Source organism: Mastigoproctus giganteus, chromosome 13 (assembly GCF_048544385.1).
Source record: "Mastigoproctus giganteus isolate SK-2022 chromosome 13, ASM4854438v1, whole genome shotgun sequence".
NCBI lineage: Eukaryota > Metazoa > Arthropoda > Arachnida > Uropygi > Thelyphonidae > Mastigoproctus > Mastigoproctus giganteus.
In genome coordinates this window covers 133,413,469-133,429,717 of record NC_143587.1, presented here as the reverse complement: position 1 = coordinate 133,429,717, position 16,249 = coordinate 133,413,469, and the positions used below count along the sequence as shown (strand labels likewise).

Sequence of the window (16,249 nt, the reverse complement as noted above, 5' to 3'; positions counted from 1 at the left end):
ATGGTCCTAGCTAACTTAATCTTCTTCTTCTCTGTATTCGCATACATGAAAAACTCCTTTTCCATCCTATTCTGTCTTAGCCAGTGCTTTCTCATACTTAGCCTTGGCCTACGTAATCTCTATCTGTGGTACTACAGTCGAATTTCGTTAATACAAAGTTCAAGAGACCTAAATTTTCATGTTTTGTAATAACGAGGTTTGTAGTAATGAGGTCCCCAAAAATTGTCAAAATTTTACAGGTTTTTTTTTGGTACATACTGTATATCTAAGAATAATAATAAATAATAATAATATAAAAAATTAATTAATTTAAATTACTAAAATAAAATAAAAACAAAGGCCTTGTCTAACAATACAATAATAGGAATAACATATTTTTTTAAAGATTTTATTTTATTTGTAAGATAAACTAAGAAAAGAGCAATTAATGGAAATGAAAATATTGTGCAGTATATATACAATATTTTAGAATCACAGTAAAAAGAATTACAAACTTAATATAAAAGGAGACAAACAAACCATTAACTTTTTAATAAATTAATCTAATATCAAGAAAGAATCCAATGTTGTTTGCAGAGTTTTTGTCCTATATGCATTTTTAACTACAGCACAGACATTATCAAATGCAATAGTTGTTTCTTTATCAAGTTACTGCAGGCCAACACATTTTCTTTTATGAAATAAGATAAGTGTAAATCCAGTAAATATTTACACTTATCTTATTTCATTGTATCATGGATCCCAGTACAACAGGCCCATTTATACTTATACATTTTCTTTTATGTTCAATGCATTTTGGGCATCTTTTTTAGATGGCAGTGTGTGCACTTCGGCTGGTAACAAAAACATTGTTTTGTTTGGAGCTCAGCAGCTCTTCTGGTGTTGGCATTGCAGTGGTAGCAACTTCATCATCCACCTTCACAAACTCTTCAAATTTGCCAACAAAATTCATATGCTCCTTCAAATTCCTCCATCCCTCAATGTTGCTATCACATTCGTCTGCAAGTACCTAATAAGGTACTTGCAGACGAATCAAGTACCTTATTAGGCATGCTCTCTTGAGGTTATAAATAATGCTTTGGTCTAGTGGTTGCATTAAAAACTGGTGGTATTGGGGGGTAAAAACAAAAAACAACAGTCGTATATTTGTCAACTTAAGTGTCTTGGCAGAAGGTGCTATACAACAATCTAGAATCATCAAAATGTTCCTTTTTTCTGAAGCCATTCTTCTGTCCATTTTTGATAACCAAGACAAAAAATTTGACCGTAAGCCAAGCACTTCTATTGGCCTCATAAAACTTACCATTCACAAGTGGGCGTAGTTTTGTACTGCCATCTGAACTCCAGCATAACAGAACAGTGAGTCTTTGTTTACTAAATTTTCCACCATGACAAGATTCTCCTTGAACAGCAAATGTTTTGTTTGGCAGCAAATTATAAAATAAATCTGTCTCGTCAAGATTAAAAATATCCTTTGCCTCATTTTTCAAGAATGGACCATACAGAACAAAATCAGTCTGTAGCCTTTTCTTTGTTGACTAATCCAGACTAACCGCAAACATTTTGCAAAACCAAGCATTTGAATTTGCTAATTCCATGTTGCAGAGCTAGATAATTTGCTTTTTCTTGCAAAATTGGACCCGATATTGGCAAATTAGATGTATGCATTTGTTGGTATGACTCGAAAAGTTTTGTTTCAAGCTCCTCGTGTTTTGCACCACAAATTCATTTCCTGTTTTTCATTGTTGTTTAAGTGTGATGCACTTCTTCAAGTCTTTTTCAGTTTTTCAGCATTGTAGATAAAGTAGGTAAAGGGATGTATTCTTTTGCAATGTCTGTTTTGCTTCTTTCCATCCTATGAGCCTCGTGTATAATTTTTAGTTTAATTTCCAGGCTTAATTCCATCCCTTTATGTTTTTCGGCGATAACAACTGCTAGATAAGATTTAATATAAACAAATTTTAAATTAATTTAAAGACACAAGTTCCGAAAAAGACATCAGCTCAGATAAAACGGCACAAAAAATAGATTGCTGTATACGGTAGCAAAGGACTCTTTGAATGGGGTAACAATTGCACCTGACCTTATTCCCATGGAGAGCGAAGGAGTGCATATAAACAACTTAGAAAAACTCTTTATTCTTTTGTTAATTAAACAACTCATCCTTCAGAAAGATGTTTTTCAGAGTGCACTTGCCGTTGTAGCTGCCATAAACATACTTTTGTTTACACAAAACTAATTTCTAACAAGTCAGTGCCATCCTTCAGGGAGCCAGGTGGCCAGAAGCAATAATAGGAGCAATAATCGGACAGCTCTGCCAAGATTTGTATTAAACATATAAAATGACAATATTTATTTCTCACAGGGTGAAAAAGAACTTTGTAATACATATTAACTGAATTTTGTAATAAACGAACATATTTACAAAGAAAAGCCTATTCTTTCGCAGGGAATGGTATCGCTTCATATAAATGAATATTTTGTATAAAACAAGTTTGTATTAACGAGATTTTACTGTATTACAGACCAGCTTGTAGCTGTTGCAGGCTTCAGTACTTTTCAAAACTCTATAACATTCCTATGCTATCTTTTTCTGCTTTATTAGAATGGGCAACTCTGTGTTCATCCATCTCAGCATCCTCCTTGTGCTATATTTTCTTAATTGAATGTATATGTGTTTATGGCTGCTGTGATTATTGCTTTAAAGGGGTTCTGTAATCTTAATGTATTCGCCCCCCTCTCTGAAATCCATCCAATTAGCATAATTCCATAGTAGATCCCTGGCTGCCTCTGCATGCCAGGTATGGTAACCAACTAGTGGCAGTGTATGTTTGATATTTGTACAGTACTGTAAATTGGTGGGTGGAGTTACCAGAAAAGCTGGCTGGGACTGCCTAGTTTAATAATAATAATAAAAAAAGTGCCTTAAACTGTCACAGTCTCCTTTTCTGATGTTTCCTGTACTGTACTGTAAGCCCTATGATGTCATCTATATTCTTACCACTAGTATTTTCTCTAACATGCTCTTAACAATAATCATCTAGTTTATTTACAAATTTAGTTCCTCTGGTCTGTAGATTGCTCCCAATTTCATTATATTTTTGCTTGCAATGAACTCATACCAAACAGATTCTATACTGGCAGGTGTAACTTTTCAGCAAAAGCTCTTTTTGTGCTTTTGTCATGTTTGAAAAGAAACATGACCCCACTACCCCTTCTATCTTCCTATCTTTCCTAAATATATTATACATACCATAGTGGAGCTCCACCATTTTCGGATAGTACCACATTTCTGTTAGCCCTATTATGTCAAGATTAGTTGCTCTAACAAGGAGTCTGAGTTCACTGAATTTGCTCATTTTAATAACAACACTCCTGATGTTACTATACACACAGTTAAGACTAATTATTCTACTTGTTTCTTTAACTTTATCCTCCCACTCATTTGAAATGTTGCCATCCTCAGAACACCTTGCCAATATTGGCTGTTGTGGCAACAAACAAAAATTGTTGGCAACAACAAAAATTCTTGAGATGTTTGCAAGCACTACTTTGAATCCTATCATCAAATAAATGAAAGTCTACATTAACCCTCTCCCCCACTAATTGGCAGTTAAGCTGAACCCTTAAATTCTCAATGGTAGTGGCCATAACTATGCACTAATTTTTTGTTCAAAGAATATGTCTCTACAAAATAGATTCCTTCTACCTACAAGTGCAGGTCACTGATAAAAATTTTTTAAAAAGCCTAGTATCATTTAACCATTATAATATAAAATCTTCCTCAAGTCAATGAGATAAATGTTGTATAGTCCCAGAAAAACTCTCACCATTCACAGAGGTTCCCAGTTTATGATTTTAAATTCTATGTTTGTAATCTTTTCAGTTATCTAAATTAAATATCACAGTTACGGTGTAGAAAAACACTTCCTTTCTAATTAATTTAATTTATTTGTTATCCACAGTGTTACAGAGACTCCAGAAATGGGCAACAAAATACAAAATAAAAATTAGTATAAAAATTAAATATTACTGTTTAGCACAAATTTTATACAAAAAAAGTTTATCAACACAAAAAAAGTTTATCAACACAAAAAAATAATATGTAATTTTATATATTTGACTTTATTTATACAATATAATTATATATTTAAATTTTGAAAAAGAATAATACATATAATAATAAAACTCAATTTATATTAATATAAAGAAAGGCATTATTAAACCATGTGCAAATGTTAAGTGTATTTATTGCAGTTACAAGGCACTTGAATAACTACTACAACAAAGTTACTCAACAACAAGCTGACAATTTGAAATTAACTGTAATGTTATCATCTGGAGTTCAGAGGGCTGCAACCAGTAAGAAAGTGGCATGATTTTGAAAAGGTGCCTTGTCATTAAGTAACTATATGGTGAGTATTTAGAGTTCTTCTGTTTTCCAATAAATGTACTTAACACTTGTAATTGCCCAATACTAATTTTAACAGTGTCCTTCTTTGTATTAATATTATTTGTTATAGATTAGCATGTATAATTGCCATTTCAAGAAATTAAAATTCAGTTTATTTACAATAAAATCAAATGGAGCTCTTTGAGAATAAAGAGCTATGATTAATGCAGTAGAGTGAAAACTTTTATTCTGACCCTCGAATTAGCTAAAATATTTATTGCCATCACTGAATTTTCTGAATGGGAATGCTCAGTTTCCTACCTCCCCCACCCCCATGAGCAGGTACAGCTTCTTCAAGTAGTATCCTCTGATGACCAAGTAAAGCAAAAGGCTAAAAACCAAGAGTTCAGCAAGCACACTTTATTTGGAAATTCTCCAGAAAACGCTCACTTCGCATGGGGGACTGAAAAATGCAGGTGACTGGTGAGCTCGTTCGTTCATTCGTTGTTTGGTTTTTAGGAGCATTAGCAACTAAGGCCATATTGCTCCGGGAATATGCGGTGGTCATTCCCTGACCTTTCTGCATCCTCTGTATTTGGTAGTGACGAGCTCGAACCCCGGTCTAATCAAGAAGCGTGTGCTATGCACTGTTGCTCCTTCCCACCTGGCCACGGAGGCGCCACTGGTGAGCTACTTAAAAATATGATCTTTAGCGATATCTATGTTATTTTGTTTATCATTTAGGAAGATAATTAATCCCATCAAAGTTATTAACTTCCCTGCAATTCTACTTTATCATTTTGATTTTTAAAATTTTTTTAAATAATAATAACTTCTTCACCTTTATTAAATACTGCCATAATGAATAAATGCAGTATATTTTTATAATATGCAGAGTAATATACTGGACAGGGAAATAAATTTGAAAAAAAAAAAATAAATAAAAAAAAAAATAATAAATAAATAAAAAAAAATAATAAAATAAAAATAATAAAATAAAAATAATAAAAACAAATAATAATAAAAAATAAAAATAATAAAATAAAAATAATAAAAACAAATAATAATAAAAAATAAAATGAATAAATAAATAAAAATAATAAAAACAAATAATAATAAAAAATAAAATGAATAAATAAATAAAAAAAAATTATATATATATATATATATATATATATATATAAAAGGGGCTCGACAAATACACTCACCCATGGGGAGTAGCTACAGACCAGACAAAATAGAATGTTTCTATTAGCATTAATAATAAAATATTGTAAAATTTACAGATATTTTTGAGACTGTCAAATGTCAAAGAATGGTAAACAATAACTGCCATCATAATAACATATATGCCGTCCCTAACTTTGTTGGCGTCATATGAACCAAAGTAGCGGCACACTGGTTGGCATTATTGTCTTAATTTTTATTAGGATTTTATGCCATTAAAAAACACTTTCTGGTTGGATTAGGGCAGTCCCTTTTTTTGTGTAGTAAGGTTCTGCATAATTTGTCAAGCTCTATATATATATATATATATATATATATATATATATATATATATATATATATATTGACATATGCTTCTGCATATGAGTTCTTAAGGTGGGATGTCACCAGCATCTTATAAGCTCATTCATTATGAAACAGTGCATTCCCACTCCCATATTAATGTGAAAACTAATATTTTACCAATACATTTTAAGGATGCACAGTCCTTTCAATCACATGCTATATTATTAAAATTACCAAATTATTATCCTTTTAATCATAAGCTAAATTACTAATGCAGATTAACAATTGGCCTGCATTGATTGAAATCTGTTTTATGTAATATAAAACTTGTAGAAAAAATGTAACAAACCTCATTGAAGAAGTCTCCAACCCATTTTGAAATCATAAGTGTGATCATAAGGGGAAGACCCAAAGTAATATTTCCAGTTGCTTCTATTAAGATTACTGTTAAGCTAATAGTCATTCGAACCACACCTCCCAACATTGCTGCAGCTCCTACAATAGCAAATTTTCCAGGACAAATCTAAAATAAAACAAATCTATAGGTACTGACTGTAAAAGAAACTGAGAAAGATGCTAAAAGTACTTTACACTTCCATAAGAAATATTACTTATCTTACTACAATAATGAATATTTTGGTTTTCTAGATTTCAACATTAACAAAAAAAAAAAAAAAAAAACCACACACACACACACACACACCTGTTGACAGCAAAGCCACAGTATGTCTTCATCGGTGATGGTTGTCAAGTCCATGTCTTGTTGAATCTGGTAGGAAGGTTAAACTGCCCATCCCACTCTGGGGGTGGGATATGTTAGCTGGCTGTAGGGAAACCACCAGGCGAGGGGGGTGGGAGAGAGACACATTTACTTCATTCATAATCTGCATTTTCAATCTACTTGCATTCTGTTTTTATACTTTTTTTTATAGTTTAGAATATATATATATATATATATATATATTTTTTTTTTCCCACTCACTCATTCATCTTTCTCCCACACCAGGGGGGGATGCAATGGTGTGTAATGTAATTTAAATACTAATGCTTAATAAATAAGCTAAATAAGAAAGAATATAAAAGATTAAAACTAGGGTAAGTGTGAACTTAACTTTAACATTTATGGTTTGTGTTCTTTTTCTCACACACTTACACTCTCATTCATTCGACTCTTACTTTCTACACTGCACTCTCTGGGCACCTCAACTTACTATTATTCTTCAGTTGTGGTGCAGGCTTAGCTGCAAGTTTTTTGCAGGCTAGGGCTAGAATGCAGTGATAGTCTTTGTGTTGTTAGTAAATGTTTTTTAGTATATATAGAGTAGTATAAGTTATTATTAACTTTGTATTCTTTCAGCCAATACATTTGCTATTCCACTCATTCCCATTCACCATGACACCCATTTACTCTCTTTCCCTCGTGCTGGGTCCATCTTTCTTTTACCAAAACTTATATTTTTTCCCTTTTACCATAATTCCTAATTCACTCTTTTACTCAGTGACCAGCCTATTCATTCTGTCTTTCATTCTACATTGCATCCCCTTGCTACCAGCTTACTGATATTTTTCAGCTAATCTGCTTCCCTGGCTGCCATGACAGGGTAGTCCTGGGGCGTACCCAGGTCAATCCGGTTTTGTCATGTCAGGGTGCAGAATACTGCTGTCCTGACAGTTATTAGGTCATCGTCTAGGCGTGGGCGATTTTAACTACTGATTATTTAATTGCTCGGGGGGGGGGGGGGGCTGGAATTGCCATTCTTTGGATAGTTCTGCACATTTCAAATAGTTTCTGCGTAAAGGTTGTAAAGGTTTTATAATTTTCTTCTTCTATAATGAATAGATGTTCTTCTCCCCTTGGAAGGGAGCCAATATGTGCTATTAGCTGTGTTCTGGGGATGTCATAAATTATACATTCATATAGAATGTGTGCCCAGTCTTCACTTTCGCCACAGGTGCAATTTGGGTCATCAGTCAGCCCTAAGGAGGGTAGTTTTGCCTTTAGGGAGCCGTGATCTGTCAATATGAATGTTGTAAAAAGTCCAGGGGCATACTACTTAGGCTGATCATTGCCACCCGTGACAGAAACCTTCTGGTAACTAGACCTTTGGAAACCTCTGGTTTCCTGCTCTCATTTTGTTTGCCATAGCTCATGGAGCTTTGTGGCTATTCTTTTTTATTTCAGCCTTGATGGTGTTAACTGTGTCAAGAGCTATCCTCAGAAAATCTGTGGGTGTGCCCTTTTTAAGTCTATAATACAAACCACTTTTGGCTACTTCCAGGTAAAGTGGGAGAGCTCTGGCCAGCAACTGTAGTGCAGGTGTGCTCACTGTGCGACATGCTCTGGTAATGGTGAGAAGTATTGTCCTTTGTATTGATTCTAATTTATTCCTATTTCTTACTATGGCTGAGGAGGTGAACCACGCACTGGCTCCATAGGTGATAACAGGTAGGAACATTGCATGGTATATGATTTCCAGGGTCTTTCTTTTGAGCCTCCAGTCTGATTGACTGATCCTGGCAATCATACCTGCATAATTTCTCACTTTCTTTGCCAAATAGGTCAAATGGGGATAAAACGTTAATCTAGAGTCAAAGACCACTCCAAGATATTTTAGTTCTGTAACTATTTTTATAGTAGTTATGTTAATTTTAATTTGTGGACATCTTCTTTTATTTTGTTTATGTTATTTGGTTTTTAGGAGCATTAGCAACTAAGGCCATATTGCTCCGGGAATATGTGGTGGTCATTCCCTGACCTTTCCGCATCCGTATTTGGTGGTGACGGGCTCAAACCCCGGTCTAATCAAGAAGCGTGTGCTATGCACTGCTGCTCTTTCCCACCTAGCTATGGAGGCGCCTGATATCTTCTTATGTCCAAATTGCTTTAGAAGTATTTGTTTGGTTTTTTTCAGGCAATATTTTGAGCATGTGCATTTGTGCCCACTCCTGCAGCTGCAAGAGGGCAACATTTGATCTTTGCTCTACAACCACTTGTGTATTACCTTTTACAAGAAAAATCATGTCATCTGCAAAGGCCAGGCTTTCCACAGGGCCCAGATCCAAGGCCAAAAATTTGTTCAGAACAATGTTCCAGAAGAAAGGGCCAAGGATTGAACCTTGTGAGCAGCCTTTATTCACAGGGTGTGTCAATTCCTGGAACCTTGTGTGCACTGAAACACTTCTGTCTGTAAGGGAGTTGTTTATTACCTTATACAGGTTTTGTGGGGCATTTGTCTGGCGGAGTCTCCTAAGGACACTAGGCCACCAGAGTGAGTCAAATGCCCCAGCAAAGTCAATAGAGATTGCCAGCATATATTTATCCTCTGAGTTTTTAACTGTTGTCTGTAGGTGGTGCATTGCATCCTCCGTAGAGTTGCCCTGCTTAAAACCATATTGATTGTTGGAATGTAAACCTGCTTCTGTGTAGTATTGGGCTAATCTGCTATATATTAGTCTTTCGTATATTTTCCCTAGTACAGGGAGTAAGGCTATTGGTCTATATGGATTGAGATCAGTAGGAGGGGGGTTTCTCAGGGTTTCTGGGAATTAACACATAGGTTTCTGAGAATTAACACATAAACACATTCAAAAACCAACAATAGCTAAAAACAACTATAACTAACAAGCTTGCCCAAATAATACTAGTTGTTTTCATCTGTACACAACATGAAGAATCCAAGTTCCATGGTTTTGGAAGCCGAAAAATTGAAGAAATCCTCCCTGCCACCGTCGGTCACTGTCCGCCGTTTACAGCAAGCAGAGCTTCTTGCTGATGCATCCCTTCACCTCTGCGACTGCAGTGCCCTCTCCAAAGGTTACTACAATGGTATTAGACAGTTTTAAATTATTTTAGTGGGACCAACTGATGACATTACTAACTGCAAATTCTAAATGGGAAGAATTCAGAGCAAAAACCATAGAAGCTACCAAGCTTTTCATACCAACTAAAAGATACTGTTCAAGTTTGTGGTTTATACCTAAATGGATGACAGATGAACTACTGAGATGACAGAAGAAAAATGCATGGAATGATTATAAATCATCAAGGGGCATAGAAACATAGAGTAAGTATAAACTAGTCTGCAATCAAGTCAAAGGAAGTTAGAGAGGCTAAAGCCGTTACGAGAAGTCTGACTAGGAATGTGAAGAAAAGTAGCAGAGTTCTTTATTTAAACACTAGAAGGAATGAAATGAACCATACTGGTCTACAAGATATGAATGGCATAACTGCTAATATTTTTGTTCTGGTCACTGACGAAATTAATAAGTATTCATGCATTCAGAAGCTTTTAAGAGTAGTCATACCAGACGTATACAAACTTATAACTGGGAGCAAAAATATTTTATGATAACTAAGAGGAAAGTGAAAGAGAAATTGTTGAAGCTAAAAGTAAATAAGGCACCTGAGGCTGATGGAATCTAACCAATTATATTAAAAGAAGCAACAAAACAGGTAAGCAGGTATTTGACCATAATCATGAGGGTATCCTTTGATTCAGGTAATCCTTAAAAATGGAGATGTGCAAATGGCTCTCCTTTTCACAAAGAAGGATCAGAAAGCAAAGTGAGTAATTATAGATCTGTAAAGATAATCCCCCTTCCAGGGAAAATAAGGAAGTTAGCAGTTAAATACATACTACAGGAGCATCTTGGCAGGAATGGAGTTAGAGAAATCACAGCATGGGTTTTTTAATGGGTTGATTGGCTAATTTTACTGAAGTAACAAAGGGCTGCAAAAATAAATTTGCCATCATATATTTAGATTTCAGTAAAGCTTTTGATACTAAGACTGCTATGAAAATGGAGCAATGTGGCATTAGGGGAAAGTTACTGCTATGGATAAAGGGATGGTTAAACTGTAGAAGGCAGACAGTGATTATTAACGGGCACTACTCTTCATGGGCTAATGCCATTAGTGGAGCCTATTAGGGTTCATTGCTCTGCCCTTTATAAATATTTATTAACACCACTGATGAACTATATCAAGTTTAATGTCAAAGTTTTCTGATGACACTAAGGTTGACAACATGGTTATATTTATTAACACCACTGATGAACTATATCAAGTTTAATGTCAAAGTTTTCTGATGACACTAAGGTTGACAACATGGTTAATGACAGAAAAGTTATTGTCTGCTTTTTGCTAGCAAAAAGCGAATAACTTCACGAACAGCTGTTTTGGACCACACTCGCATGGTAGCCGCCATTTTGCAACTGGAATCTGCTGTGAGGCAACAGTACCACAACACTGCACTGGCAGTCTTTTTGAACGTTATTAACAGGTCTATCTGTCCACTGCATTTCATCTCATTCCCTTTCACCATTATTAAGAAAAAAAAAAAAAAAAGGGTTACCTTACTTTTCGGAAACCCCCTCAATACAAGACCCAAAAAATTAGCCAGATGGACTGAGAAGTGGAAATGGAGGTTTGACATTGAAAAATGCAAGTTACTGCATATGCAAGGCAATAATCCCAGTAATAATATAACAACTGAGTGATATGTTATTCTGGGCCTTCCACACTCAAGGAAGCAAAGTAAGAAAAAAGACCTGGGGTAATTGTGTAGTCTGACATGAAGTTTTCTGATCAGTGTAGATAGGCTGCCAGGACAGCTTATGGGGAAATTTTGCAGCATGCACAAGAAGTGATTGTATGTTCTGACCTCTTATTTTACATTTTTATCAGGGAATTATTTTTCACAATATAAATGACAGAAAAGTTACTGGTCGCCTTTTACTTGCAAAAAGCGAATAACTTCAACAAAGGAATTATACATCTGTATCTTGAGTGCTGCACATGGTTCTGGAAGCCTCATTTTAAGAAGGATGTAGATCTGTTGGAGATACAGAGAAGAGCAATAAGATTATTCAAGGACACAAGAGACTTCATTTCTGTAAATTGCAGTATTTGGAAACTAAGCATCTGCAATTGACAGTATTTAAGGAATTAAGTGGATTGAGTAAATTAAATATGGTTAGTATCTCAACTCTTGCCTGCACACATAATATTTCATACATTTAAATTGAAAAGGATGATGTAGGAGAAAGTTGTGTCACAATTTGCTTTCAGCTAGAGAGTGACTGATTGTTGGAACAGACTTCCAACTGGTGTTGTGGAGGTGGGTAGTGTTTTTCCCCCCTCTTCTTTGATGATGTATAAGTTTGCTTCCTTGCATCATTTACTATTACTAATACTTTCTATAATAAATTCATATCTGTCAGAATATGGATTAGATATAGCACCCTCCATTGCTATCCTATCCTATTTGGGGGAGGGGAATTTTAAGTCCTTACCCAGAGTGAGCCCCTCTAATGCTCACTTGACATTGACCCACCTTCCACTTATTTTGCTCTGCTCTGCATCTAGGCACATTACAATTCAATTTTGATGTGAAACATAATTGGGATGCCTACAACTGAGTAAATATGACTGGTCACAAAAAATGCATCACGGAAGTGACGCATTTTTTGTGACCCGTCATATTTACTCAGTTGTAGATGGGAAGCACCTCTGGCTTCCACCAGAGGTGCTTCCCATCTACCACTAGTCTGTAATGAGCACTCACTAGCAGCGTGATAAGAGTGCATGACACATTTTTTGTGAACAGTATGATATCACGAGTTCTTTGAATTTCGTTGAACTGCATTAGAAAAACACAATAAAACAAACAAACAAAAAAAAAAGCGTGTGTGTACTTTGTAAACATGAAGGATGTTTTATTTTATGTGAAAACATCCTAGGCTTGGAAGAGTTTAGCGAAACCTGAGCCAACAGTCTAAAGGGATTCGGGAATGAGAGTAGCTCTGTGCAGGCGAAGTTTTTATGGCTCCAGCTAATATAGAAATTTTTCTTAAATTTTTGCCTTTTTATTGACTTAATTGGCATATTAATTTATTTTCTAGAAGTAGCTTTATATTCTTAGTTACGATTCTTAGTTTAATTTGAATTTAGATAGAGATTTTGTAGGTTATTACTTAGTATCAGTTAAACTTGTACTGTTTAAAACTTTACGGCATTGTTGTAGTATATTAGATTGATACAGAATATCTCAAACTTGATAGCGTAAGGTATCACATTTGAGATATAGATAGCATAATATGTAGCACTGTACTAGGAATCTATTAGTTTAGTATGGTATTCTCAATTAAATTGTATTTAAACAGAAATCATGCCCCAAACTAGAGCAGCAAAGAAACGTGAACAAAGTAATGGAAGTGCTGTAGTTTAGTGGAAAATTGAAGGGGATGATTCTCCAACACATCACAGTCTAAAAAAAAAAAAAAAAGTGCAAAATGTGACATGTTTGCAGACCTTTCTAGAACAGGACATGATCTAGCCATGGAGGATGTCTTTGTGTGCTAGGTGCAGAGAATGTGAAGAAATCAGTTGCCAACTCATCATTCTGATGGGTGTCTACAAGAGTTTGAAGAGATATAGATGAAGAGTCAGGTAAATGCCCAGGAAGGAATTAAAATGGGGGCTCATCAAGCACTCAGCTGCCCAACTCAAGGCCAGAGCTCACTTGTGCATCAGGCAACACAGCAGAAATCTTCAGGGCAGAATGTGCTGGTCCCATAGACGCTAGTTATTGTTGGTGACACAATTATCAGGGAAACGGGAAATATATTGTGCAAAAAGGATAGGTGGAATAGGACCAGGGGCAAAAGTTGATGATGCTGTAGAGCAAATATCATTTTTAAAGGGCACAAAAAGTGATATCGTTGTACATGTTGGCACTAATAACATTAAGTGTAGGAGATCTCCAGATTTACTTAACAAGTACATGTCAATGTTGAAAAAAAGTCGTGAGTTAGGATTAAATTTGAAACTGCCTGCAATTCTGCTCAGATGCGATCAGAGAGAGTATATGATGATGGCCTCGTTAATCAATTCAGCCCTAGAGAGATTGTGCAAGGCTCATGGGGTAGAATTTTTCTCAGTGTGGTCTGTGTTTATGAACAGGAGAGATTGCTTCTACAGGGATGGGATACACTTAAACAGAAAGGGTGCAAGAATATTTGCTGATGCTATTGAGCAACGTTAGGTTGGCTGGATGTACTCCTAGCATTGGTGTACATTTGCATGTACACCAATGCTAGGAGTACAGTAAATACATTTGATGAATTTAAGGTGCTGGTCAAGACATCAAAGGCAGATATTGCTGGGATACCACAGATGTGGTGTCACACAGATATAAGGAATGCAGAATTGGAATTTAGGGAATACAATGTGTACAGAAAGGATAGACAGGATAGGAAGGGAGGAGGGATTATGCTGTTAGTTAAGAAACACAAAATCTAAGGAAGTGCATCCAATTGACATAGATGGACAGTGCAAAGTTGAGTCAGTTTGGTGTGACATAAGCATGGGAAAGCAAAAATGTGGTAGGGGTTTGTTATAGGCCTAATGACTCTGATGAGTGCAATGAACAATTATACAGAGAAATAGTGTGAGCCAGTAAATCAGAGTTTCTTATAATGGGGGATTTTAACTTCACAGATACTGACTGGAACTTGTGGGTTGGCTTTTGTGGATTTATTGGATGATTGTTTTCTACAGCAGCATGTCAGAGGCAACTAGAGGGAGTAACACTCTTGATCTGATTATCAGCAGTGATTATTCATGCTTTAAGAATTTACAGATAAAGGAACCACTAGGTGGCAGTGATTACAGTGTACTGATGTGGCATTTACTTAAAGATGTAACCACAGATATCCACAGATTTACTTAAAGATGTAACTACCAACAGGGATAAAGGGAAGGATTTTTGCTTTCATAAAAGTAACTACAGTGGTCTCAGAGAATTTTAAAATTCTATACAGTGGGACCAACTGATGATGTAAATACCAACAGTAATTTCTAAATGGGAAGCATTCAAGGATCTTGGAAGCTACTAGGCTTTTTGTTTTAAGAAATATTGTTCAAGGCTTAGGTCCAAATGGATGTTAGATGAACAAATGAGCCTCGTGGCATAGAAAAAAATGCATGGGATGCATATAAATTATCAGGCAACACAGAACCCTATGTTAGATATAAGCTAGTCTGTAGTTAAGTCATAAGGATGGTTAGGCTAGCGAAGGCAGATTATGAGAAATCTTTGGGAAAGGATGCAAAGAAAAATAGCAAAGGTTTCTTTGCTATTTTTCCTTTGCCCCTGGCAGACATACCCTGGTCCTGTTCCACCTATCCTTTTTACAAAGCATGTTTCCCGTTTCCCTGACAATAGAGTCACCAACAACTACTAGTTCCTTTGGGAGCAGCGCATTCTGCCATGGGGGTTGCCGCTGTGTTGCGCAATGACCAAGTGCAAGCTCTGGCATTGGTGTGGGCAGCTGAGAGCTTGATGGGCCCCTCACTTGTAATCCTTCGAGCGCATCCACCCTGTCCTTCAAGCTCTCATATAGGCCCATAATAACACTGAGTTGTCGCCTGATTTCCTTACACTCCTTGCATCGCGCACATACAAAGACATCCCCCATGGCAGTATCATGTCCCATACCTGACTGCTCCGCAAACATCAAGCAAATAGTGCAACTTAAAAGGCTGTGATTCAGAGGGCAACTGCTCCCTCAGTTCTCCCCTGAGCCACAGCATTCCCATTAGCTTGAGCCTTTTGCATTGCTGCTCTGGTTTGAGTCATGATTTCGATTTACTTTCAATAAAATTTCAATTTCAGTACAAAATTAAATCCTAAACTTGTATCCCAACGCAGTTATAACGCTATATTTATGTTTCAGTAACGAGTGTTATCTACGAAATATTTATGTTTCAGTAACGAGTGTTATCTACGAAATATTTATGTTTCAGTAATGAGTGTTATCTATGAAATCCCTTTATATAACTTCCGTATCAAGTTAGGTATTAATTATTTATTTTTACTAATTATTTATGTTACGTAACCTAAGTGGTTATATGTATAGTTAAAGGTACAATTTAATTGCCAATGAAGTTCGACAAGATTAATAGATTTTACTGATTAATTTTCGCGTAACAATGGTGGCTATTTACGAACGGTAAACACGTGGATTTGATACCCTTCCCGATACTAAGTAATACCTACAAAATCTCTATCTCGGTTACTTTAAACTTAAGTACCGTAAATAGGAATATAAAGCTACTCTAGAAAATAAGTTAATATGTCAATTTAAACTAATAAAGCGGAAAATAAATCAGAAAAAACTTCTCTGTTCCAAGAGTGGCAGAAAGGCACGTCCGCACAGGCAACTCTCGTCCTCAGTTCTTTATTTATATAAACTCTAAAAGGAAGGGGACGAATCAGATTGGTCCATTTGATATCATTGGTTTGATTGTAGATGATCATTCTCAGATAGCTGCCAAACTAA

General features: G+C 35.7%; 1 protein-coding gene across 1 annotated transcript in view; it reads right to left on the bottom strand.

Moving 5' to 3' along the window:
- The window catches only part of LOC150076452 (H(+)/Cl(-) exchange transporter 7-like), a 301,080-nt gene that overhangs the window by 80,260 nt on the left and 204,571 nt on the right, over positions 1-16,249 (bottom strand). The window contains exon 16 of the mRNA XM_090387362.1: positions 6,255-6,428. Coding sequence (XP_090243488.1) covers positions 6,255-6,428 — 174 coding nt within the window. The remainder of the gene's footprint in view (positions 1-6,254; positions 6,429-16,249) is intronic.